This window comes from Cryptomeria japonica, chromosome 2 (assembly GCF_030272615.1).
Source record: "Cryptomeria japonica chromosome 2, Sugi_1.0, whole genome shotgun sequence".
Classification (NCBI taxonomy): Eukaryota; Viridiplantae; Streptophyta; class Pinopsida; order Cupressales; family Cupressaceae; genus Cryptomeria; species Cryptomeria japonica.
The window spans coordinates 530,446,561-530,473,094 of NC_081406.1; the positions used below are offsets into that span (position 1 = coordinate 530,446,561).

Below are 26,534 nucleotides of genomic sequence, written 5' to 3' on the forward strand. Positions count from 1 at the left end.
CAATCTTTGTCCTCAATGCCACATGACATATGTATGACTGAGACCAAAACTTTGTCGATTCTGCTTGGTCGTTGGCTCTTGGGTAATACAAACTTGAGAGATTATGGAAGACCTTGAACTTCTTTTTCATTAATTGGATGACATGGTTGACAAAGTGCACCTCTCTATCACTTGTGATTTGTATCGGGATGTTGTACCTTGTCACTATCTACTTGTATATGAACTTTGTTGTACTGATAGTAGTGTTGTTTGGGAGTGCTCTCGCCTCCGCCCACTTTGTGAGGTATTCTATGGCTACCACAATGTATCAACATCTATGTGTTTGATTGGCCTTCAAAAGCCCAATGAAATCTAGACCCCACCTCTCAAAGAGTTCCTAGAACTATGAAGGGAAGAGTTGCATGAAGTCTCTTGTCAGGGGTTTGTTAGCTCTTTGGCATGTATCACATCCCACTACCCATTCGTGGGCATCTGTATGTAGTGTTGGGCACCACATTCCTATCGAAAAGAGTTTGTCTGCTATGGAATCTACTCCCATATGTTGCTAGCCAAACCTTCATGTGCTTCTTTCAACACTCCAAGTATATCCTCTTGCATGATACATCTCTATAGCACATGGTTAGGACCCATGTTATATAACAACCTGTTGATGAGTTGGGAGGTTTTTCTATGGAGAGCCAATTTTCTCCTTTGGCTTGGAGGCATTTCTCTAGGGAAGGTAGGAATGGATAGGCGTTCCCCTATGCTTTCGTACCATGGCAGAAATGCTGCAATTTGAAACAAATAAGCATTTGAAAATTCTTTGTTCACCCCATCGAGCGACACTCCCAACTTGATTCGTGAAAACTGGTCAATGATGATATGTCTCTTCCCTTGTCGGACAATAATAGTGAATGTAAACTCTTGTAGTAAAAACAACCATCTACTCACCTGCCCCTAAATGATTGGCTTGTTTTCCAAGTACATTCTCTCAGTGCAATCAGGTGATTATCCTGCCCACTATATATCGATTAGTCACCCAGGAATAATTGAAGTTTCCCATTGACATCTTGTCAAAGATTTGTAAGATGATGCGTTGGAAGGTAGTTGGGGCGTTGCACGAGGCAAATGGAATTTTGTTGTATGTTTACACCCCATCTTCCAGTACAAAGGTAGTGTTCAATTTGTCCTCCTCAACGATACTTATTTGGTTGTGCCCCGAAAATCTGTCCATAAAGTAATATATCTCATGGCTTGCAACCTCCTCTAGTATGGTGTCGGTGAATGGAATCGGGAATGGATCCTTAATGGTTACTGTATTCAAGCACTTGATAACCACATAGATCTTGATCTGGTTTGCCTCCTTCCTTGAGGGATATGACAATTGGCAAGACCCACTTGCTTGTTTCTACCTTGAAAATCATACCTGCATCTAACATTTTCTCAATTTCTTCATGTACCTTGGTGGCGTAATTTTTGTTCATTTTGTAGGGTCTCTTTCATACAGGTTGTGCACCCAGCACGAGGGAAATTCTGTGTATGCAGAGTTCCGGTGGTATCCTTTTCAGGTCTTTATATGTCTAGGTGAAGGTGCCCTTGTATTCCATGAATATTTTGAATATAGCTCCCTTCAGTACGGGGTCCTAGTCATCACCGACGAAGATGATCTTCGATTTGTCTTCATTGCCAAGATTTAGCTTTTTTACACTTGGCTCCACATGTTTTATCATCTTGTCCCTTTCAAAGTGATGGGTAGGCATATCATCCACTTGTGCCACTCCCTCCTTGTACTCTTCGTACTCCAATGGGAAGGTAGCACTCTCGGCACCTTGGTTGCCTTCCTTGATCTCCCCAATTACTAGCATGTTGCATACGGGGTGGAAGACTTCATAGTCTGCCATTTGCTAGTGGAATAATCCATTCAAGGAATTCGTTTCATCTTCAAAGTAGCCTTCCAACTCGAGCACTCCATCATTAGTTTCTATGCCTTTCCATCTCTCATCCATACCCGAATCTCCGTCTGTAGACTCCAATTTGGAGGATGTGAGTTCCTCACTCATTGCCTGATTCCTTAGGTCAATGACATATTTCCTCACTTCACTCTTGATCGAGAGTGTGTTCCGCTTCCAATTATGATTCACCTTGGCAGTAATCAACTAGCCTCTCCCGAGAAGTGCATTGTATGCCTTCTTCTACAATGGGATGACTACAAAGTCTAAGAAAAAGTATTGTGTTCCAATTGTTACTTTTGTGCCATTAATGTCCCGAACGACTTAATGCCATGTTGGGCAGCACCCGCCAAGTGGAAGGTTGGCGGCCAGAGTGTTGGCTTTCAAAGACTTTTCCAAGTTTCCTTGGGCGACACATTTACTCCTGAGCCTCCATCAGTGATGGTATTTGTTAGCTTCTGCCCCATTAATTCCATCTTGATGATGACGGGCTTCCTCCCAATGCTCACTGTTAGCAACATCGAATCAATGGCCTGTCCACCTTCCTGTGGTGGTTTCTCTATCGATTCCTCTTGTGGCTTACAATGTTTCCGGTCAACTTAGTCATCACAGACTATATTAGTAATTGCCATTTTCAATTGTGGCATGGTTTGTAGAAGGTCTATTACCTTTATAGGTATTGTTGTTTGTAGCAACTCTCATACTATATCTTTTCAAACTTTGACCGCAATGGAGTACTAGTAGCTTCATTGGAGACACTTCTTTCATCTGCCATTGCCCGTTCCACGTTGGCTTTGGCTTCCAGAAGTCTCTCCTTTGTACAGGGATCTGGATATATTGCCTTCTTTACTTACAACCTCGTGATCGTCAGGACTTCCTCATTTGGTTCTTCCATTGCCAACACATTAACCCCTTTCTGCTTTGGGTAGTTAGCATCTTCAGATTCTCGAGTCCACACCACTTCCATAACATGCTTGAGTTATTTTGACCATTTTGGCATTCTCGGGCGAAGTGACCCCACTCATTGCACTTCTGACACTGGATCATTGTTCTCCCCTTCGCGTCATGTTTTCTGCTTCTTGGCCCATTATTGTTATTGTTACTATTGTAGTTGTTATTATTGTACGTGGATTTGGATATATTGCCTTCTTTACTTACAACCTCGTGATCGTCAGGACTTCCTCATCTGGTTCTTCCACTGCCAACATATTAACACCTTTCTACTTTGGGTAGTTATTGTCTTCAGATTCTCGGGTCCACACCACTTCCATAACATGCTCGAGTTATTTTGACCGTTTTGGCATTCTCGGGCGAAGTGACCCCACTCATTGCACTTCTGACACTGAATCATTGTTCTCCCCTTCGCGTCATGTATTCCGCTTCTTGGCCCATTATTGTTATTGTTATTATTGCAATTGTTATTATTTCCTTGTCTATTGTGGTATCTGCCAGGTGATGCATTGGAATTGGTAGGTAGTTTTGGTGGTGTGGTCAGTGGCGTTGCTTGTTCCCCTTGAGCAAAGAGCACTTGTGTGCTTGTTTTTAAGTTGTACGCGCATTCCTTGATGGAATGTCCTAGTACTTGATAGATGTCACAAAACAATTGGTTCACAGTTGGTTCACCACATTTCTTTATTTTCCTTGGGACTTTCTTTCTCAGCCTTCAATTCCTTCATCATTCACATTATATCTCATGTCAAGGCTTGCACTGTCTTTGGTTCGTTGTGCTATCCTTTGTACTCTTGTCGTCGCTTGCTTTCTTCTTTCCTTGTGATGTTTTATTTTCACTTTCAATGTCCATTTTGATTGTAAGAATTGGTGTATGAGGGTGGAGGTACTAACTTCATCTTCTTCCTTACTGAGGGAACTAGTCCCTTGATGAACTTCCTTTTCTTCAACTCGTCGGTTGGTTGGTTCTCCATCTTACCTAGCAACTCCTTGAGCCTATGATTGTAAGCTCACACATTCTCATGCTTCCCATGTTTGGTGTTATAAATTTCAACAATAATCTTATTATCATGCCTTTTAAATTCTTTCTGGAACACCTTCATCCTATCCCAAGATTTTGTGTGTGCATCTTCCAATTCTGAAAACCAATCAACGACCTCTTCCTATAACGTTGTGGGAAATGACCTTAACCAATAGTCTTTATCCATTTGACCACTTGCCAACCAAATAGTTTTACGTCTTACAATGCCTTATAGGATCCTTTGATCCATTCCTTGTGAACTTGGGGAGTTTCTGCCTCTCAACACTTGGACTTGCTGGGGGGTCACCATCGTTCTCTATCAATATATACCGTGTCCCTAGGATTAGATTGGATTGTTTTGCTCTCGAAGTTCCACTACTACACTTGCACTCTCAGCCACGTGCGAGTTGTCTACACATCCATCGTCTGCATCCTTTGCACCTTGGTACCTTCCTCGTTTCTTAACTCCCTCCTCAAGGCTTCAGCTCAAACGCCCCTATTCTCAATTATTTTGCTATAGATAGGTTCTCAATGTGGTGCAGATTGTTCTCAAATATTTGGCAACCTCATTCTTAAGGTTCCTTCCTTCGTCCTCTTTGTCATGTACCGACTATACGAACGGGCTACTCTCTGTGCACTTGATCACGAAGTCTTCTTCGTTTGATATTTGACTGTACGGATTGGTTGTTTGCTTGGTCGACAAGATCTTCATTTACTTCATTGAGGAGTGGTAGGTTTCTGGCAGTTTCCTCCCACTCACTCCACGTATGAGGTGTTGCGCCTTCTTCGCCGGACGGTCTCTCCTGACTATGGCTTTGATTGATATTTCTACTTTTACTTCTTGCTGGACTTTGGGATTCCTTGACGATTCTCCGCAACCACTGTCATCCTTCACTTTGCTCTTTGATCTAGAGAGATCTTCTTACTGATCCCTCCCTCCTCTTGAGCGTTTACAATACCTCTTCTGCCCTTATTTGGTCATAGGGACATTAATTGCCAGAGGTATGACGTTTGTTTGTATCACACTCTTCTTCCTCCCTCTGGTTCCTTTCCTCGCATTGTTGTAGTATTTGCTACCAACGTGTTGTGCGTTTTGCACACCTCGCCCCATTTTCCTCAAATAGCGACCCCCATGGTTGTCTGCCCGTTTGAAAGTGAGAAAGAGAGGGGTCTGTGCAGGCCGAAAGTACCAAGTCTTGCAAAGTGATCTAGAGGCCGAGTTTGGCCAGGGAGGAAAGAATCTTTCATTTTTCTTCAAGAGGCCGAACTTTTCTTTAAATAAGTAAAACGTTCAAATTTGTCACTAAACCCCTGAAGTTTGCGAAAACGTATTAAAGGCCGACTTTGCCAAGATCGCACAAAGGACCGAGTTTGTAGAATAGTGCTAAGCACCGAATTTTGCCAGGAGAGGGTCTTTTAAAGACGTCTCGCATATTAATCCAGAGGGCCGAACTTTGCAAGTCTCACGCCTTTGTGGTTCAATCCAAAGCCCGAGTTTGCCAATATCATCTCCTAAGCTGGGAAAGGTTAAAAGGATAACAACTCGCAAAATCCTTTGAATGATCCGATAATGAAAGGCTTCAAAGAGTTCGAAATCTTGCCGATCGGCTTAAAGGGCCGAAAATAAAGTGAAAGAAATTTGTAGGCCATTTGCGAAATTGGCTCATAAGGCCAAAATGGCAAAATCTCACTAAAACACAAAAGCTTGCAAAATCAGCATTTAGCCCGAAATTGCCAAAAGGGCTAAATTGCGAGAATAAACTTGTAAGCCGAAAACAAAAAATGAGAGTAGAATATTGCGCAGTGTCCTCTTAAACGCCGAAAATCAGTGAAGGAGGGGAATACAAATCGAAGTTCAAAACTTTCACAATCTTCAACTTGCAAAATGACATAAATTGCCGAAGTTTGCAAAGCCCTCCTTCAGCCTGAAAATGACATAAATCGCCGAAGTTTGCAAAGTGGCCTATTTGGCCGAAAATGTCTAAACTCGCAATCAGGCCAAAAGGGCCGAAACTAGCAAAATACGCCAATAGCCCGAAAATGGCTAAGGGACTTCAAAATTCACGCAAACTCCTCATTAGGCTGAAGACACGACATACTTAAGGGAGGAAATTGCCACATTTTCCTTAGTAGCCCGAACTTTTCAAAATGGCTCGAAGAGCCGAAAATCGAAAATAAGAAAATCGCAAAGTTCAAAGGCTTCCTCGTAGGCCGAAAATGGGGTGAAAGTTCAAAATCGCAGGTTAGAAAACACATAGGAAGCATTTAAACTTAAAGCTTGCAAAATACCCTTCTAGGTCGAAAATCACGGAAGAGGTTAGAACATTTTAATCTCCATTAAGTTGGCGAAGGCCTCTAAGGTCGAATTTTGAAAACCACAGAAAGGGGGTTTTAACTTAGAACTCTCCTAGTTCAACATCGCGCAAGTATTTTAAGGGCGTTTTATCTAAAGTCAAGTTTGCAAAAGTGGGTTTTAGTCCGAAATGGGCAGTAGTGAAAATCGCGAAGTTTACATTTTGTTCTTTCAGGCCGAAAATATGAAAATCATGTGAAAAGTGTTTAACTTAGATATTTTCAAAACCAACTTGTAGGCCAAAATTGAACAATGGGGCAAAATCACTATTTTGGCAGTAAGCCAAGAAGCTTTGGTGGATTCATATCGCCCAAACATCAAGAAGACAGATCGAACTTCATATAAGAAGTGGGAGATTCAAAAGATACATCTCACAAAGAGCTTCTCAAGGCCCGAACCCCACAAGGCGAAGCCAGACGTTAAAAATTAATATTTGTTAAATTAAATTATTTAATTTTTCAAATTAATTTATTGAAGTGAAATCAATTGATTGTTCGCAGGACGTCATCGTAGAAAACCAGGAGAAAGCCTGAAACACAAATCAAAGATGTAGCGCAAGATCTGAACTGAACATTGGGAAGTGTGCCACTCGGACAACAAGTTAAAGTCCACCACCGGGACCAAAGACCAAAGAACACTCCGAATGCGGCAAGTCTATGCATTCTCAGGAAAAGTGCACAACTGGATTTAATTCCAGAAGTTCAGTTTCTGAAAGCTGAAACTGTTTTATTGTAAAACTGCCTGCGGGCCCCACTCAGATATTTTGAAAGAAAGGGGAAACAAGTCAGTTGTGGACAGTTATGTCCAACTACTGGATAGACTTGAATTAAAGCCAAATAGTGGCAGGTAGTTGAGATAGTGGTTGGATAGATGACTGAGAGTTTAATGGGCATGGGTTAAGGCTGTCGGCTTCTGGAAGGCAGGTCAGGACCCTTGGATGCAGTCCATCCTAGCCTCTAATTCATATTGTAAATTCTATAAAAGGCAGAGGCCTTTCTTTTGTAAAGAGTTAGACTTTGGTTAGGATTTTTAGTAGTTAGACAGTTAGAGAGAATTTTGTAGTTAGAGTTCTATAGTTAGATTTTAGAAGTTAGAATAGGTTAGACCTTAGCAGTAGCATAGAGATGCTGCAGAAATTGTTGTAATAGGCAGCTGAAATCAATATATAAACATTGATTTGGTGTTTATTGTCTTGTTTTCATCCCGTTTGCATGGTTTCTTTCAACATTTTAGACAGATCTTTTTTGTTTTGGGTGTGCAGGTATTTGATAGATTCAGGCTCATAGCATTGAGGATGTACTGATTGTGTATCCTTTTGTATGGTTAACCTGAGCCTTTGATTGTGCTTAGTTCAATTGCAGGTGTCTATCTAGGCTGCGCTAGAATTGGGTGCTTAGCCGTGCGTTTGCAGTCTGAAAATCTTCCAAGTCCCTTTGAAGATTGCACCATTCCTGCAAGGTTGTGAGCTATTCTGGCCAAGCAGGGATTGGTTATGTTGAATCCGTCTACCCGCATACCAGTCTTGTTACTTTTAGCTCTCCTATCCCTTCCCTTTTGATTTTATTTCCCAGTTCGAGAATCGTAGAAGACCAGCTAGTTGCAAAACCGTAAGTCCCCTTGTGCTCCCAGCAAATCACATCAATCACTGAGTAATCCTGCAGTCAAGACCTGACAACCAAAACATTGAGGTCATCCCCATTGATCAAATTCACAGCATTAGGGATTTCCTTATCTCAAGAGAGGATAGGATTCTTAGTATTCTATTCTGCGTTGGCCGGATGGAGTCGTAGCAATGCGATTTTAGACACGTCAACACAACGTCGCTCTTGGACCCTTTCCTTCCAAAGATCTCGAAGGGCAATGAAGTTATGTGCCAACAATCTTGGTAATCTTTTGAGAAGATGTAATGTCCCCATTTTTGTGAGCATCAGAGTTCAAAGGATTAGCCTATCATTTGACCCTCGTAGGCTAGTATGGTTGATTAGAGGGTCTAGTTTGGGCGTTATGGAGCTCTTCAGGTGGCAGATGACAGTGTTTTCCTTTCCAGATTGTTGGTATATTCTATGGCTAGGCTATTCAAAGGTTTTTGGTTCCATTTTGAGGGACTTACTATTTATAGTAAGTCAGTGGTTGTTGGAGAGGGATCCTTACTATTTTTAGTAAGGCAGTTGGATGCATAGTGGATATATTGGTTAACTCCTAGGTTTAGATGGAATTGAGAAATGATGATTAATGATGAAGTTCTAATGTTATAATTATTATTAAAGTTATACTTTAATAATAATTATTTATTAAGTGCATATCATTAATAAATTAAGTGGACTTTATTTAAAAAGGGAGTTATAAGTGAATAATATAGTATACTTTATATTTTAATATTGTGCACCAAAAAGGAGGGAAAAGAAATGAGAATTAAAGGAGATGAAGACAAATGCAAATTAAACATTATAAAAGGGCATTTGGATTTCATTTCGTTCATTCTCGAATCATTTCAACCTAAGTCACAGTATACGGCGATTTTCATGGATGAGGTTCGAATTTAATCGAATTTCAAACTTCTATAAAAAAAATTGAATTTAATCGAATTTCCTCTATAAAGCACTGCTATCTGCCTCTAAACACAACTCAGCTGGTCGTGGGTATTCTTTGTATATGCTTTGTACCTATTGGGTCATGGGTGTCTGCAACTGTTGGGTCGCCCTCAGATTTTCTCCAACAAGGGTCGCTATTCTGATAATTTATTAGAAGTATACATATATTTAAAAATAAACAAAATTATAGAAGGCAAATTTTATCCGAATTTTTTTTGAAATTTTCCCTTGTCGAATTTCATCCGAATTTCATGGCTGTCGAATTCGAATTCGAATTCGAACCTTGTGACTTAGATTTCAACATTTGTCTATTCTGAAGAAGCTTTGGCTTTGAAGAAGAAACCTGGGGTTTCACTGTAATTCCAATCTTGGAGAACGTAGCCTCTCTTCGATTGTGCTAGTGGCTTCATACGGAGGTCAGATCTGAGCATCAATGGAGTTTATGCAAATCTGAGTTGATTATCTCAAAATATTTCAAGGGTATTTAGAGCAAATCAGAAGTTATTGTTATCTGCTACAGTAGCGTGAACAGTGCCACGCTACAGTACCCGTGAATAGTGAAATGCTACAGTACCAGTGCAGATTTAAAGTGATTTTCTTCAGAGAACTAAAGGATAGGTGTGTAAATTTCTAGGTTGAAACGCCTATGGTTCTATCTTCTATTTTACTCCAATGAGGGCGGCTAGGTCCAGGTTATTGTTGTGAGTGGTTTTTGATGTGGAGAGACCTTAATCCTATGTAAGAAATCCATTTCAGAGGGTTTACTGCTGCTGCTAACATTTTCCAGAATTGCTGACAATCTATTTTCAGATCTGCACATAAAGAAGTTGTATTCCAGGTATGATAATTCATGGTACTTGAAGCATTGTATTAAGAGTTGCATTAAATATGTATATATTGTCAAACCCATGTAAATGGTAAATTAATTAAAAGAGTTTGCTACAGAAGTATTTTAACTTGCAATAGTTTGCCAATATTTTCTATCTTGCACTTTGAGTTTCTTCTTGACAGTTCCTGGCAAGCTATATCTTCAAAACAATTAAAAGATCAAAACAAGCAATATCAACAAGCATAACCAAGGCAGAAAATTTGTAATTGCAAATGTCCATCTGGGGTGGGACATTACAGGAGATGGTTGACCACATCCTTTATTGTAAGGTTATCTCGGATGGCACTCTTAGGGACCTCTCGCTGCAGAGCCTCCCTTTGAATGTACTGGTTGATGGATGTTTCCCACAAGTATACCAGATCTTGCATCAACTCATCTTCAATCGTGTTTTCCTCTTCCTCAGTTTCCGATACTTCTTGTTCAAATGGTCGGGCCATTAAATCACCGTACTGCCTCTCTGTGGATTAGATCTCTAGGCTTCATATCAGCAATGGTGCCAAAATGTTTACTATTGTAGGGAAATTTTTATGTAATGTGCAAAGTAAATAGAAATATCATTTGTTCTCTCATTTGTAGAACATGAAGTAACAGAACATAACAATGCGAAATACAAGAGTGTTTCAGAAAGACGTATCATTCACTACCTTATGCAATGTGCACAATGATCAACTAGTTCTCGACACAACAAAATGAGTACAATAAATACTATTCGACTGTTGGTTAAGATTACCAACCGCTAGGAACCACCAAACTCAACTACTTGTCAGAAACAAATGGCAACATTACATAACTAGCTGACTAATACTTACTCAACTAACACTTTGGCTAGCAAAACATTTATTTATTAACAATTGGCAGAAACTGCCGACTACAACACAAATCCTTTAGTATTATGACAAGTTATTCATAACCAATCTTGCAACCATATTAATGTCATTATCCTTTTTATCTGCATTAATCTTGTCTTTCTTGTTGCTGTTACTCGTCTTTAGTGCAGTCACAAAACCTACCAAACAAAACATTGCATACTTATCTTAATTGAGTGTCTCAAATGATTAAATTGAAATAGAGTGTGCTAATAAATTTATAAATTATCTAAGCTTGTTTGTTTGAAGTTTCTTTAAAACTCTTATTGATCCAAGTGTCTTGTTTTGTGTTATATATTTTTGCAAAAAATATCTCAGTTACCATACAAGGTTTTACATTCTACTTCAAAAGCATCCTTCACATCTTTCCTGTTAAGAATTCTGCTCATATTCTGCAACATATACCAATCCATGACAGTGCCTCTCAAAGCGAATAGAAATGAATTGAACTTGTATTCATCAAAATTTCCGTTTTCCTTGTGATTTTGCATATCTGACAGGGTCTTCTCATTCCTTTGGATTAAAGAAAAGAAGTTTTTGCTTGTGATTTGATGGTGAGCTTTGTTGTGATGTTTTCACACATTTCCCAATTGCAAATGGGGGCTTTTTAGATAGTTTTCTTAGCTTGGCAATAGTTCTCGTTTATGCTTGTGAGAGGTTTTGGTTTTGTCAATCCGAGGTGGAGTGAGTCTTAGGAGTGCAAAGTTCATCCTTAGGGTATGTTTGAGTCAAATGGCGTTTCTTGATGAAAGTTGCTCGATGTTGTAAGACTTGTCAATCTTGTCAAAGTTGCAAAGTTGTTAAAAATGCATGGTTGAAAATTGTCAATGTTGTCAAGACAAATTGTTAAAATGTAAGTTCAAATTTGGAGTGGAGAAATTTACTTGCAATTCTGTCAAGAATTGCGAGTATTTTATGCATGTCTTGCTCTACAAATTTGTCAAAATGCAAAAGTGTAAGAAGGTTGTCGATTTTGTCAAAAGTTCGAAAGTTGTAAAATTATCAATATTGTCTTTTAACGTACTATTTCATTGAAGTGATGGTGGATTTGGTTTGCTATTTTAACTTTTATTGCATGGTCCTTACTTCTCATAGTTTAGATGTGTTAGTTGAATGGAAGATTTTATTGTTGATGAATGGTGAAGCCTATGTTCATACCACTCGGAGTTTGTTGATTGCAAATTGCAATGCTTGGTTAGATTGAACTTGATTAAAAACTTAAACTTCAAATTTTTTATGCTCATTTTTCATAACGTTGGTGTGCATAAGTGATATGAAAATCATTCATCTATCCTTAGGAGATTGCACCATCTTTGTGTAGTTGTTTCCTCATTGTGAAGCAAAGCTTGGTTTGGTTGCATCGAGTCAACAATCATCTCTTACATTCCTAGGATTAGATTAGATTTCTAAACCTTTATCTCCTTTTATCATTTATTTTCTAAGAAAGATAGTATAGATCCCACGTTCCAGCAGTGTTCATAAATGTAAGTCCCCTTGTGATTCAAGCAAATCACATCATAAACATTGGGTCTATCTCGAGCATGAAGTCGATTGTTTGAACTTCGCATTGTAAACCTTGGAGTTTCCTTATTTGATCATATCATTCAGCATAGAAGGTTTCTTTGTTCAAGAGAGGCTGGAATAACTTGGTATTTTATTGTGTATGAAGTGTCCTAAAAAACACATCAACAAGCTTGAATTCGTATTTTTTTACTTGCATTGTTATTCCTTTGATTCCAAAAATATTATTATATTTTTTATCAACACCATTTCCACTGTGTATTTTTAGAGTATTCCACTATCTTAACTTTCTCTTCACTGCCAGTGGTCTCAAATAGCCTTTGATTAATCATATCTACTTTCTTCAATAACTTCGATTTTTCCCAGCTCCTGCTACCATAGACATAGGTCATAGTTTGGTTCAACTCTTGTGCATTCTATGTTCTAACAAACATTTGTTGCCTTTTAACTCTTCTAGATTGTTTTCTACATTGTACCTTTTGTACTTAATTTAGCATTGGATTAGGAACTGCATAAGAGAAGCACTTATTTCTCTCAAATGGACTGCACGGTAAAACTGGATGATTGTCTTCCGATCTAAAATGTAATATTTATTATTCACCAAATGTAGAGCTAAATGATCTCCTTAATTTAATTAGGAGGGGAATTCAGTTCCAACAAATGTTGGTTAGGCACAGATTGTGATAAGGTACTAAAAAATTAGTACACAAGATAAGAGTATATAGTCTTACAATGGTGCTTATTGCATAAGTCCCTTGTCCTATAAGAATATCTTACCATAACAAGTTTTATAAACATAAAAAAACCTACGTAAAAGCTCAGATAATCACAAATGCCTCCTACAAAAGGAAACTAGAAATGATCCTATTTATGAATCTCCTTTTTGGGATCTCCAAACATGGTCTTGCATGTTTGTATCAACATCCCTAGTATTTAAGTTGATAAAATGCCACTGACAAGCTCAATGCGTCATGGACTCTATTCTGAGGTCACACACAAAAGTAAATTATTGTGACTGAATTCTTCCTCATTGAATGCATGTTACAGCAATGACAAAGTTATATCATGTGATTTCGTTACATTTCTGTAACTAAGCTAATCAAGGGAAAATAAAACAGAATGACAGATATGCCTCGAATTGGCATCTTAGTTAGATTTTTCCTATTTGAGATCATTTATTGCTCCTATTTGAGATCATTTATTGCTCTCATTTTCACTTGAAATAGAATTACATGCCGGAATCTGCTAGATAAAGCCCTTACAAATTTCCCAAGAGCTTGTTAGATATTGCATGTTAATCAAAAGGTGTCATGGATTTATTTTTTCATCATCCAATGGCCCTCCAACATGTTTTAACTGTTAAACTGTAAATTCTCACCAAATTGAATTTGCAGGTGTAAGATCTTATATTTAAGATATTGCCTTAACACAGAAATTTACTCTCACCATTCGTTGTTGCAGTTTAATCCATCTTTCATTTGAATTTTTGATAGTTATCCGATTATTGATGATCAATATATGATTACTTCCATTAGAATGTTTCAAATTTCAATACCAGAACGTCAACCATTGTTAGCACTTTGCAGTTTAATTAAATGATATTTTGTTTCTTGGTTTGTAGGACAAGCGCAATCAATATTCAAGAACTGATACTTCATGCTCTGCAAATAGTGAATTTGACAATTCTGATCTGTTATCTCATTCTACAGAAGATAAAAATGTGAAATCAGATTCTGGGGCTTCCCATGCTGAATATTGGTTTCCTACAGAACCAGTTGCAAATCTGAAAGTGAAACCTATTGATTTTTCTTATGCAGAAAGTCAGACATCAAATACAAAAGTGAGTTTGGGCCCATCTGCTGTATCTGAAGAAGATATTAATATAGGACCTCCAGTGTTACCTCCTTATGAGCATTTAGAGGAACAATTCTTGGAAGATTATGAGGATTATTTTGCACATTTGTCAGTGGATAATATTCGAAAAGAACAGTATCCAAAGCTTGATTTGCAGAGTCTTGTGTACTTAGATTATGCAAACTTTGCACTCTTTTCACGATTTCAGGTACTAAAGGGTGGTATTATTCTAGCCTTTAAAACAGAAGTAGTTTTAACTTTTAGGTTTGGATTTTGAAATTAAAACAGGTTTTATTTTAGTTTCGCAAATGGAAACAAGTGCTGGTTTTCTTCTTCATTTTTAACTGAAATGAAAAGGAAATTATTTTGGCATACACATCCCATTGATGATACTTGAACATTAAATTCTTCATCTTCATCTATTTTGCAGTTCGATCATTATCCTTAGTTGTAAAGAGTTAGGCTCTTCAAAATATTTAACAAATGAATAATTTTGAAAGAAATCATTTTATTTTGTATTAATCAGCATAATTGTTTTCTTATAGTCATAGATGACCTTATATTGGGGTAATTTTGAAACATTGGATTTTCATTTTTATATTTGTAGGCACTATCAAATACATCAATTATTGTCAAGGCTTAGAGACCTAATCTGGAATTCCATTTGTTCCATGCTGATATCATAACTTATTGGCATCATGGCATCATTTTTGTCTAGGTTATTTCATAGGGCCAAAGTGCTCTAGACTTGCATGAATCTGAAATGAATTTTTTTATGCTCTAAATTCTACCTAATGTTATTGAGTCACATATTGGTTATTTCATAGGGCATGAGTCTCTTGTACCTGGATCAGAGTGTAATACAATGTTTCACTTTAAGTCAAAAAAGTTAAGTACATGTTAGCTCACTAGGCTAGAATAATTACCATTTATATTTATCTGTCTTTTTAAGCATACTTAGGTAGTTGTGTCAATCAATCATGTCCCTTGATTTATACACTCAATTGACTCTTAGCTAGTCTAGGTTGAGTTACAATCTGTCTATTATGCTAGTTAAAGTGAATTAATCCTGTCCTTATTGAGAGTTATTGGTAGTCAAAATCTTACATCATGAACAGGTCATCTCCTTGATTCATGGATCCAAGAGACCTATATATTTGTTTGTGTAGATTTGCTCCATTATATTAAATAGTTAATATCTTTATTCTATTTCCATGTGTTGTAATTATTTCATACGCAATAGTTCTTGGGTAGATTTGTTGTGTATATGACAAATTATAATGAAAATGTGATAAGAAATTCTCACACATTATTTCTGAATGAGTGATTTAACTTATGGCAAGGTATTCGAATCATTTTTCTATACCTCCTCCTAATGTCTCAAGAAAAGGTTGCATTGCAACAACTTCACATTTCACTTTAGAATACTGCACATGGTGGTGAAGGTGGTGATGTGATCATTTGGAAGTTAAGTGCTACCACCTTGGAACTTTGGATCCTTCCTCAAGCTATACTGAAAATATTGCATTATCGCATTCTACAAGAGTCTAAGGACCTATATTGGCTCCCAATGGTGAAGGAAATGAAGGAAAACTGTTGTTATTACAAGCATTGTAACTAATATCTTGTAGAGGTTCCTTATCAAATGCTACAGATATTTGACTTCACCCACAAGTACTTATACAATGGTTATCAAGTAGACTAACAAATGTAATGTTCAACGATGCCATGCAAGTATGGTGACCTTTACATGTGAATGCATAGGTGATAGGTATTGGACCCCTATGATGCCACTTGCATGACACAATTATGTGGCGTTGGGTTTGCCACATGTTTGATGCATATAGTGTCATTGACTTTGCTAAATAGACACATGCACCTTTTGCAAGTTGCACACATTATAGAGAAGTGTTTAAGGAACTAACAAGGATATTGTCAAAAATTAAGTACATATGTCTAAAGTTGCATCGTGTGACTAAAGAATGCACATGTGAATGTCTTGCACTAACTTGCATGAGGTAGATTGTAATCAATGTTTGTGCAAATGTGTGCGAAGCCATTCTTCCAAAGTCTCATATGTGCAGACTGTAGAGTATCTCAATCTTGTGTTGTGCATGCAAGGAAAGGTAGCAGAATGAGAGCTAATGGGCAAATATGTAAGCGGAAAGAAATTCTGTTTGGATCATTCACCCTTTCTTGTAGGCCAATATTCTCCTTTTCTTCTAGTGCGTGGCATGAAGATACTTAGCTAATGTTGATATGAAAAAACGATGCATGATTATGTCCATATCACTACACTCTTTTGTTGTTGTGAATAAAGTATTTACCTAACTAGTTCTACTATGGGGTTCTTTTCATACCCTATCACTTAAGTTTACTTAGGGCATTTTATGTGTAATGTCCCCTTCTCCGCAGTGATTAGTTCTGTTGGCCGTTAGCCTAGTTCGGATGCCCGTAGGCTAGTCAGGGGCAGAAATTAGGGTTTCCTATTTTCTAGGAGGATTCTTTGGTGATTTTAGGGGCTATATGTGGGAGTTTGACAGTTTGGATTCTGGATTCCTTCTGGGTTTTCAGAGAGCTTTAGGATGGTTCGACATGCATCTGCATCAGGTGACTTTTTCCAGACTTACTATTATTAGTAAGTACGACGATTGCTCAGAATGTGGTTAAAATCACTTTGGAAACACTATTTTTAGCAGTTCTATTTTTAGCAGAATGTCAGCAGGCTTGTTCAGATGGCTATTTCCGACAGGTTAGTTTGAGTAGTTGGTCTTCCCTCATTTTTTGGTGCTATTCTTGGCAAGGGTTCCTCAGTTCAGTTCACTGACTATTTCTGGTAGGGCAATTCTCTCAGCTTGTTTCCAGATATCCTTGGAGCTTGTTTTGGCAGGTTCAGTATTTGATGAAAAATGGTGTTTTAAATTAAATTATAACTTAAGGCAAAGGTTGGACGATTTATTTAAAAGGGGTTGCTTAAGTTATATTGATATATAAGTCATTTCCTTAATTATATATTGGGTGATTTATTGTTGAGGAAAAATACTTTATAAAGTGAAATATTAATACGGCAAGATGGACGCCTTATGGAGAAATAAGTTAATTTTATAATATATTTCACTTATCTACCTTGGATGCCACATTATGATTTTATTGTCATTTTTATAAAGAATATTTGCTCCTATGAGAAGGTCGATTTGGAGAAAGGAGAAATGAAATGTAATTTCAAAATAATGTGAAGTGAATGTGCATTTGGATTTGGCGTTCATTTGGAGGGATTGTGAATTTGAATTTGAGCCCTGAAAATCTATAAATGAGAGTGTTGGGCTTCTCATTTGGCATGAAATGAATTTGCATCGTTATGCTGCCGAATTGGCGATTGAAAAATCTAAGCTTCGAAGTGTGGCTTCCTAGCTAAGTCTCAGTTTCGTACTTGCAAGATAGTACCTAGCTGTGTTCATGTATTCCCAGTGCTGTTGGTGAGTGAGTTGTAGATTGTGGAGTGTTTTGATTGAGATTGGAGTGTTTTCTGGTTGCTGGTCACGAGACTGCTGAAAGTGTATTTTGCTCGCTCCTCTTGGCCAGGCGATTCAATCATTTTGGGTACTGGCTCATCCTTCCTTCCTACCACTGGCAATGCATATCGTAAGCTTTTAGCATCTTATTTTGAGTGGATTTTTATATTGAAAATCGAACTTCCCAGGTTAGGTGTGGGGTTTAGTTAATGCATTGGGAAGCGTGCAAAAATAAATATGGGTGTTTCGATGACTTTCCTTGGGTTTGTTCTCATTGTGGCGGGTATAGCAATTGTTTAGAACAGATTTTGGGTGAATTGGGTGAGTAATGAGAGAGTTATGAGCGTTTTAGTGAATCCACAGGCTGCTGGTTTTGCAATTCCAGCATGCAGATTTTTGATGTTAGTAGAAATTTCATGTTCTTAATTGGATGTTCAGCATTACTTTCTTCTCACATTATCTTGATTATTGTAAGGTTAAGTATTAGTACTACTAACCAATTCTGCCTTGTAAATCTCACCCCGCTGAAAAGTGGAAGAGGCTGGCTTGTTGCCTATTTTGAAGTAAATTGTAATTCAGTCCTCCCACTGCATAAGTGGTCGAGTGATGTCTGATTGTAATGGTCCTCCCGCTGCATAAGCGGTTGAGTTGAGTTGAGTTTGTTTTGTAATTTCAGTCCTCCCTCTGAAATATTGCTGTCGAGTGATTTGTGCCTTGTGTGTTTCTCTTGGCTGGTTCACCGCCAAGTTTCTTGCATTCCCATTGGATAAGCGGAAGGGGCTGGCTTGCCGCCCAGTATTGTATTTCATTTCATCTTTCAGCAGTTTGAGATCTAACGATCCCCTATTCATCGTATGCTCTCACCTTCCCACATTGGGCACTTGGTGATTAGAAAGTGGAAGGGTTGCAATCTTCAACAAGTTTTCAGTTTATGCTTTCTAACCTTAATGAGTTATTTGTTGTGGATGATTGTTATTGGCCTAAAAACAAAAAAAAAATAATTGGGATATTACAGTGGTATCAGAGCTGGTTTTCTTGCCAACCTGTGTCTTCAAATTGATCAGAGCACAAGTTGTCCCGGCCATCCTATTGGGTCTTGGTTGTTTGGTTGCATATCAGAGTTTGGAAGAATGTCTACTATAGATAGGTCTATTTGTGAATTAATGCAAGGATTGATTAATTTGATGAAGGATCTAGATATTAAAATAGGGTTCATAAAGGTTCTTGCAAAATCCAAACAAAAGGAAGAGTCTTAAAACAATATCTTTAATATAAAGACAAATGATGGAGTTGGTGTTTTGACACCTAACTTTGAGACAGTGCTTCATGAAAACTCTGTGGTGATGCATGCACCTACCATTGATGAGGTTGTCATTCAAGAAGAAGAAAAAATATTTGAGGTTGTGCATGATGAATCTCTTAATGTTTCTTATGGAGCTAGTGACAGTGTTGAATGCACTCATGTGCTTCTAGAGGAAGAGCAGATGAAAATTGAAGATGTTAAACAAGAGGGAAAGATTAACAGATTGTTGGATGGAGATTCATGTTATGAAGCTTAAAATATTGCAGCTAATGATGAAGTTCCTAATGACCAAGAGGCTGTCCTATTTTGTGAGTTTAAAATATACCAAAATGATGACATTCAAGGGGCAGATTTAGAGGACCAATCAGAAATTGCATTTCAGAATAATGGGGTTGAGACTCGTAGTTTGAAGAATGAGATCGACCAAATTCTGAAAGTCTTTGAGCAATGTCCTAAATTGGAATTTTCAGATTTAGGACAGCAGGATTGTTGGTCTAAGTTGGAAAAAGGAAATACTTCCTAGATCGTTGATAACCCATTGTTTGAGATGGGTAAAGTGAAAACATATGACAATCCACCGTTTGAGTGGGAAGATGAAACATCACTTGGTTCTAGCATTGCTCTTGGTGAGAATAGCAATGTGTGGAAATTAAGAGAAGATTCAAGATCTAAGTTGGATGATACTTGGAGCTATGGTGAGCACTTTTTAACTAAACAAAGTAATCAGCCCTTTAGCACTTGGGATTCGGGTATGATGGCACCTAGTGATGACAAAGAACCTGTGTGGGATGAATTTCCCTTTGATCTTGATGAAGCTCAAAAAGCAGATTGTGTTGTAGAGTTAGAGGACCGTATGGTTTTTGATGATGGAAAGTTTAAAGAGGTTCTAAGATGCAAATCTGATTCACCCATTCATGAAGTTGGTAGTAAGCAAAATGTTGAAGATTTAGTAGAATCTGATCCTCTTCATGATATTGAGCAATTGCAGCTAGTGGGTTGTGAAGAAACGGAGTCTTGGAGCAGCTTTGTGGGCAGCAAAGACAAGAAACAAAGTTCTGATTTTCAGTTGCAGCCAATGACTAGTACACCAGCATTAAATGTTCACAAGTGGAAGGATAAATTCATGAGGTCCTTTGAAAATGAGGTGCGAGTTCTATCTGAGTTTGACCATACACATAGTTTGATAGAAAAACTCTATTGGAAGGCTCAAATTGAAGAGAGACGGAAGGGAGTTAAGGATGAAGTTGCTCTCCCTAATCTGCAACTCATCAAAGACTCTTTGGAGACATTGAAATTAGAGTGCATACAATTGATCACAAATCATGATTATGCCATCGAATCAGCAAAGAAGATCCTTAGTGATTTCCAAGGAAAAGAGAGGAAAGTTGAAGAGCTTACTCTTGAGCTTGAGTCAACAAAGGAAATGTTAGAAAATACTCAGTTGGTTCTAATTGAGGTAGAAGATCAGTTTGCTGATTTCAAACATTTAAGAGAGAAACAGAATAGAGAAATGGCCAAGGAGATCAATCAGGTAATGGAGGAACTTGATTGCATTCAGGAGGAGTATGATCTTGTTCTTTGTCCCCAAAGATCTGAAAAAGTGATTTTGGAGCAAAAGAATGTTTGGGTGGAACATGACTTTGATAGTAATCAATGGGTTGATAGTCCGTTGTTTGATACAGATGCTGATTGGACATTTATTAATCCACTTTTCAAGTTTGATGTGGGAATTCCTTTTGACTTCAGTGGTGAGGGTGGATCACATCGCAGAGTCTGGGATCTAGGTGCAATTTGCAACCATGAGATATTTTTTCAAAAGTGGAGCATTGATCAAATGCACACTCTTGGGCATCTTCTTTGCAAAAGAATGGATCAGATTTTCAGATTTGGGCTTGTTGATTGGTTGCAGATTAGCCACTTCACTTTATGGTTTGCTCTCATTCAGGGGAGTTGGTGCAATTTATTTGGTCATGCAAGTAATGGTTTTCAATTGGAGATTGCTTGGAGGTGTTTCCCAGTCTTGACATGAGTAGATGTGTTGTTTTGGACGACAATCTCTTGTGTTGCAGCAGCTGTTCATCTTTTTGGATGCTGATTTTCCTAAAATCAGACCTTTAGACAATCATTTCAGACTTGGTGGGCTACTGGTACACTCTTTTTCAGACTTTACAGTCTCCTAGCAGGACAGGTTTGTGGTCTCAAGTGAGAGGTATGGCGAGTTGGGGCAATCAGTATCCATGTATGGGAAGTGTTCAAGCTCTAACTAGAGGTTATCCTTATGCCCTTTCTTCTTCTTATGGTTGGGACAACGAACCTTTGGTTTCTTTGGTTCACCTTTTTGAGGTGCTTGGAGTGCGAACTGTAAGAGTTTTCAGAAATCTCCATGGTTGTATCAGGATAATTCAATTGAGGCATAGTAGATTCATGTGCAGATATGAGTATGAGTTTGTTGAGCTTTTGCAAAGGAATGCTTTCCTCTTTGCAAGAAGGTTTGGAGATGTCACATTGACAGTCGTGGCTCTATTAGATACCATATGGAGACGTGTTGTGGAGTTTGATCGTGAGTTGAGTAGACCTTATTTTCTATTGCCCAAGCTTGTGATAGACAGTGGCACTGTTGACATTGATTACTTAGAGCCTTATGGGCATGAGATGTTGCATGATATTGATTTCAATCCTTCAGGGATTTTCAGTTTGAGTATCATTGATGGCAACATTTTGGAGTTACAAGGGAGGTTAGTGCAGTTTTGGCGTGATGTTTTTACTGATGTGATCGGAGTGGTGCAACATTAGCATGGTAGGTTCTTCTTGAGACGGACATGGGACCTTGGGCTCATACTTGCTTGGGTGTGGATTAGTTTAAATTTTTTTGGAATTGTGGTGGCATTGCTTGAGGACAAGCAATTTTGGGAAGGGTGGATTGTAATGTCCCCTTCTCCGCAGTGATTAGTTCTATTGGCCGTTAGCCTAGTTCGAAGGCCCGTAGGCTAGTCGGGGGTAGAAATTAGGGTTTCCTATTTTCTAGGAGGATTCTTTGGTGATTTCAGGGCCTATATGTGGGAGTTTGACAGTTTGGATTCTGGATTCCTTTTGGGTTTTCAGAGAGCTTTAGGATGGTTCGACATGCATCTGCATCAGGTGATTTTTTCCAGACTTACTATTTTTAGTAAGTAGGACGATTGCTCAGAATGTGGTTAAAATCACTTTGGAAACACTTACTATTTTTAGCAGTATGCTATTTTTAGTAAGTACTATTTTTAGCAATTCTATTTTTAGCAGAATGTCAGCAGGCTTGTTCAGATGGCTATTTCTGACAGGTTAGTTTGAGCAGTTGTTCTTCCCTCATTTTTTGGTGCTATTCTTGGCAAGGGTTCTGTTGACATGTATTTTGTACACTATCAAACACAGAATAAAATACCTAAAGGTACCTTATCCTCTCTTGAGTAAAGCCTCTGATTGCTGAAGATATCGCGAAAAAGGATCAATCAGGATGACTTCAAGGTTCTTGTATGTAGGGTCTCTACGTGTGGATAAGCTCTCTGTGGTATGATGTGATTTGCTGGAATCACAAGGGGACTTACATTTGATGATTGAACGTCTGATCTGCTTTGAATATTGCTGGAACACAGGCTCTTGCTAGTTTTGATTTGAAAAAAGAAAAAAAGACGAGGGCGAGGAGAGGATCTAATCCTAATACTAAGAATGTAAGAGCAATGAATGATCTTTGATGGAATCCTAACTAAGTCTCGTTTTGACATCACAGGAACATCTCCACAAGGTTAGTGCGATCTTCGAAGGAAAGGTTTATGATGTTCAAATCATCACTGCAGGCATAGACACCATCAGGTTGATGCATATCAATGAAGAAGCGACAATTGAAGTTAAGCTTAAGCTGAATGATTCCAGTTGACTACACAAGGCAAGTCTGCAATCAACAAACTGCTAGTAGTATGGATATACGAATTCCACCATCAATCAAGCACATTTCTTCCACTCATTTATTAACATGAAATCAAATATGAGAAGTATAAAGACCATGCAAATTGTCGAATCGACCCATAAATTTCACCATTTCTTCAATGAAGTTACAAGTCTTTTACAACAACATCTTGGCAACAATCTTTGCCTTCTCTCTCTACTCTACTCTAATTGCTATTCTAATACTTCCAACTGCTTACTAACTATTCTAACTCTCTCTAATTGCCTTTACAAAATGAAATGCCAGGGCTTATATAGTGCCCACAATACAATTCGATGGCTTAGATCGATTCGAGATCAATGGCCAAGATTTTACAATGAAAACCCTAATTAGGGTTTGTTACAACCATTACATAACATTTAATGCTTGACCAATGATAAAATTGTATTGCTTGGACACATGTCCTCTCTAAAAAATTCGACCAATGAATAGCCGGGGTAGGTACATAGAAGTTTGTGCCACCTTCCATGAGTTAGGTACATTGAATCTGGAAATGCTGAGGTGGACCACATTGACTGGATGAGCGATGACTAGGATGCCACCTCGTCCGACACTTGTAACTTGGTAGATATTCAACTTGATGTTGTTGAGAAGCTAGCTTTAATTAATTCATTTGGAACTATCTGCTTCTTCAACGAACCCTTGTTCTGACTTCTTGTGTCCTTGATTTGCAGGAGGATTGATGTACCTCGCCTTGGAATACTGGAGAAGTCGCCCTTGATGACGTTAGTCCAAAGAAGGCCGTCCTTGTCTATGCTAGGCTGGAGGAGGTTGCCCTTGTCCTTGCTTGATCGTCCTTGGAGGAGACCGTCCTTGATCTGACTTGATTTTACAACTCCGGGATCTCCATTTGATGCCTACACAAAATATTAAAATTAGTAATATATCTTGAAATCTAAAAATTAAACTTTAAAAGGAAGATTCAAGATTTTAATTAGGAAACTTCATGATAAATCTTGAGTTATCATTTCCTAATTAACCATGTAATACTTAGATTTTTCCAAAAAATGTCTAAAAAAAAAAAATCAAACCTTGAATAAGGGTGTCAAGATGATTTCGCCATACCTCCTCTTGAGTTTTAAACTCTAAGAAATGATGTAAAAATAGATGAATTTTGCTAGGCAAAGTGTAGATCAAGACTCCCTTTAGCAAAATGCGCCCCCTTTAGCTTGGAAAAGAACTCCATCTTCCACTAGCCTCTTCAAGATCTGGAAATTCGCCTTCAAATGTCTTCAAAAATCTGGAAATTATCCTCCAATCTAGCAAGAAATACGCCTCTCCAATAGCCTTCAAGATGAATTTCGCCTTCCTTAGCTTCTGGATTTCGCTCCTCAAATTGCTCTCCAATTTCGCACTTGAAAGGATGATTGAATGATTTGAATTGTGAAACAACACCTCCAATATATAGAGCGCTCACCTTCTACATCTCCCATAGGCCAACTTGGTGAAAATAGGCCAAAATAAACAAAAATTAATAAAAGAATAAGGCCGACTTAATTAAGCAATAAAAAGGATAACTCAAGCGCTCTTCTTTTAACTTTAATTTAATAATGATTAATTTCGAAATGCCTCAATTAATTTAAAAAACGATTTTCCAAGGCTCCAAAATTAATTATTAAATGTTATGCGCCTTTCATTAAATGCCAATTTAATTAAAATTTTTTAAAATATTTCGAAGTTTTGGGCGAACTTGGCATCTAGTGCGATTTGCTAAAATAAGGCAAAAAAATAATGAATTTTGATAACTTTCGCTCTGGTCCCTTGGAGAGGGACAGGAGCGCCTATTGCAACTTGGGTTGATTCTCTCCTTTGTAGGCCACTCAAGTTATATTCAACGAATAAAACACATTTCCCTTGATCGCGAAATCACTTAAATCTTGCAAGGATAATGCAAATTTGGAATTCAAGCTCCGGTCCTTCAGTGAGGGACGGGAGCACTTTTTCATTTTTAAGCCAATTCGTCCTTTGCTAGTCTTCCAAATTATCTTCAATGGATGAATCTTGCCCTCTTTCATTCATTTCAATCACGCAACTTGCCTTGCCTTTGCAAGAAATTTGTATTTTTAGAAAAGAGGGACGGTCCTTCAGTGAGGGACGGGAGCACTTTTGGAAAAGTGGGACGGTCCTTCAGTGAGGGACGGGAGCACTTTTGACATCTTGGCATACCCTTTTGTTCTTTAAATCTCTCAATTGCATCCAAGGCATAAAACATCCTTCGTCCTTCCCATCCAAGTCAAGTTTTGCCATAAAATATCAAACAAATAGGAGAAACTTGAAAAAGTGGCACGGTCCTTCAGTGAGGGACGGGAGCACTTTTTGTCATTTGGGTTGATTTACTCCTTTGTAGACTGCTTAAATTATATTCAATGGACAAAACATGCCCTCCTTGATCTCTTCCAATCATAAAATTGTCCTGATCCTGCAAGAACAGTGCAAATTTGAAAATCAAGCTTCGGTCCTTCAGTGAGGGACAGGAGCGATTTTTATCCTCAAGGCCAAATCACTACAATTTTCATCTCAAATTTCCTTTGCTAGGGAAGATTTCACCTTACTTCATGCTATGAATAAAAGTTAATGTCCAAAAAAGGTCTAAAATTGTGCATATAAAGAAAAGCGCTCTGGTCCTTCAGTGAGGGACAGGAGCAAATTTGACCTTCTAGGCAAAAAATTTCATCATTTCATTGTCAAGTCTGGATGCTCTATCATGCTCATTTCGTCCTTCATTGTGTCTTTGATGTTTCAATTTGACCAAACAAGGTCAGGAATGACTCAAATAAGCCATTTCGCCCTGGACCCTTGGTGAGGGACAGGAGCGCTTCGTCTTGGTCCCTTGGAGAGGGACAAGAGCGAAATTCGCTCTGGATCCTCAGTGAAGGACAGAAGCGAATTTTGACTTTTCGAACTCTCTATCAGGATAATTTTTATGGAATATAACATTTAAGTATAAGAAACTTTAAGTTATATTCCATATATACTTTCAGGATGTTTGAGAGTGGTTTCAGACCTCCAGGAGTTATATTGCAAAATCTAGTTTTTTGAGGTTTTTCAATTTCCAGACTTAGTCAAATTTCAGGATCAGGACATTCTAAACTTAGCCAAATTTCAGGATCAAGACTTTCAGACTTAGCCAAATTTTCAGGATCAGGACATCACTCAAGCCGGACTTGCTATCCTATTGATCTCCCCGACAACACTCAAAATGCAAAGGCTAACTAACAAAACCCTAAAAGACCCAGAAAACAAACCCTAAAAAGCAAAAAAACATGGGTCCCCATTTGCAATGGGGCGATGTGTGAAAACGTCACAACAGGTTCCTCAGCTCAGTTCAGTGACTATTTCTGGCAGGGCAATTTTCTCAACTTGTTTCCAGATATCCTTGGAGCTTGTTTTGGCAGGTTCAGTATTTGATGAAAAATGGTGTTTTAAATTAAATTATAACTTAAGGCAAAGGTTGGATGATTTATTTAAAAGGGGTTGCTTAAGTTATATTGATATATAAGTCATTTTCTTAATTATATATTGGGTGATTTATTGTTGAGGAAAAATACTTTATAAAGTGAAATATTAATACGGCAAGATGGACGTCTTATGGAGAAATAAGTTAATTTTATAATATATTTCACTTATCTACCTTGGATGCTACATTATGATTTTATTGTCATTTTTATAAAGAATATTTGCTCCTATGAGAAGGTCGATTTGGAGAAAGGAGAAATGAAATGTAATTTCAAAATAATGTGAAGTGAATGTGCATTTGAATTTGGCGTTC

At 38.0% G+C, this 26,534-nt stretch overlaps 1 protein-coding gene across 2 annotated transcripts in view; it reads left to right on the forward strand.

The window, feature by feature from the left end:
• The window catches only part of LOC131052155 (uncharacterized), a 170,216-nt gene that overhangs the window by 61,227 nt on the left and 82,455 nt on the right, over positions 1-26,534 (forward strand). For both annotated transcript variants that reach the window (XM_057986756.2, XM_057986757.2), the window contains exon 2: positions 13,739-14,179. In XM_057986756.2, the coding sequence (XP_057842739.1) occupies positions 13,739-14,179 (441 nt within the window). The remainder of the gene's footprint in view (positions 1-13,738; positions 14,180-26,534) is intronic.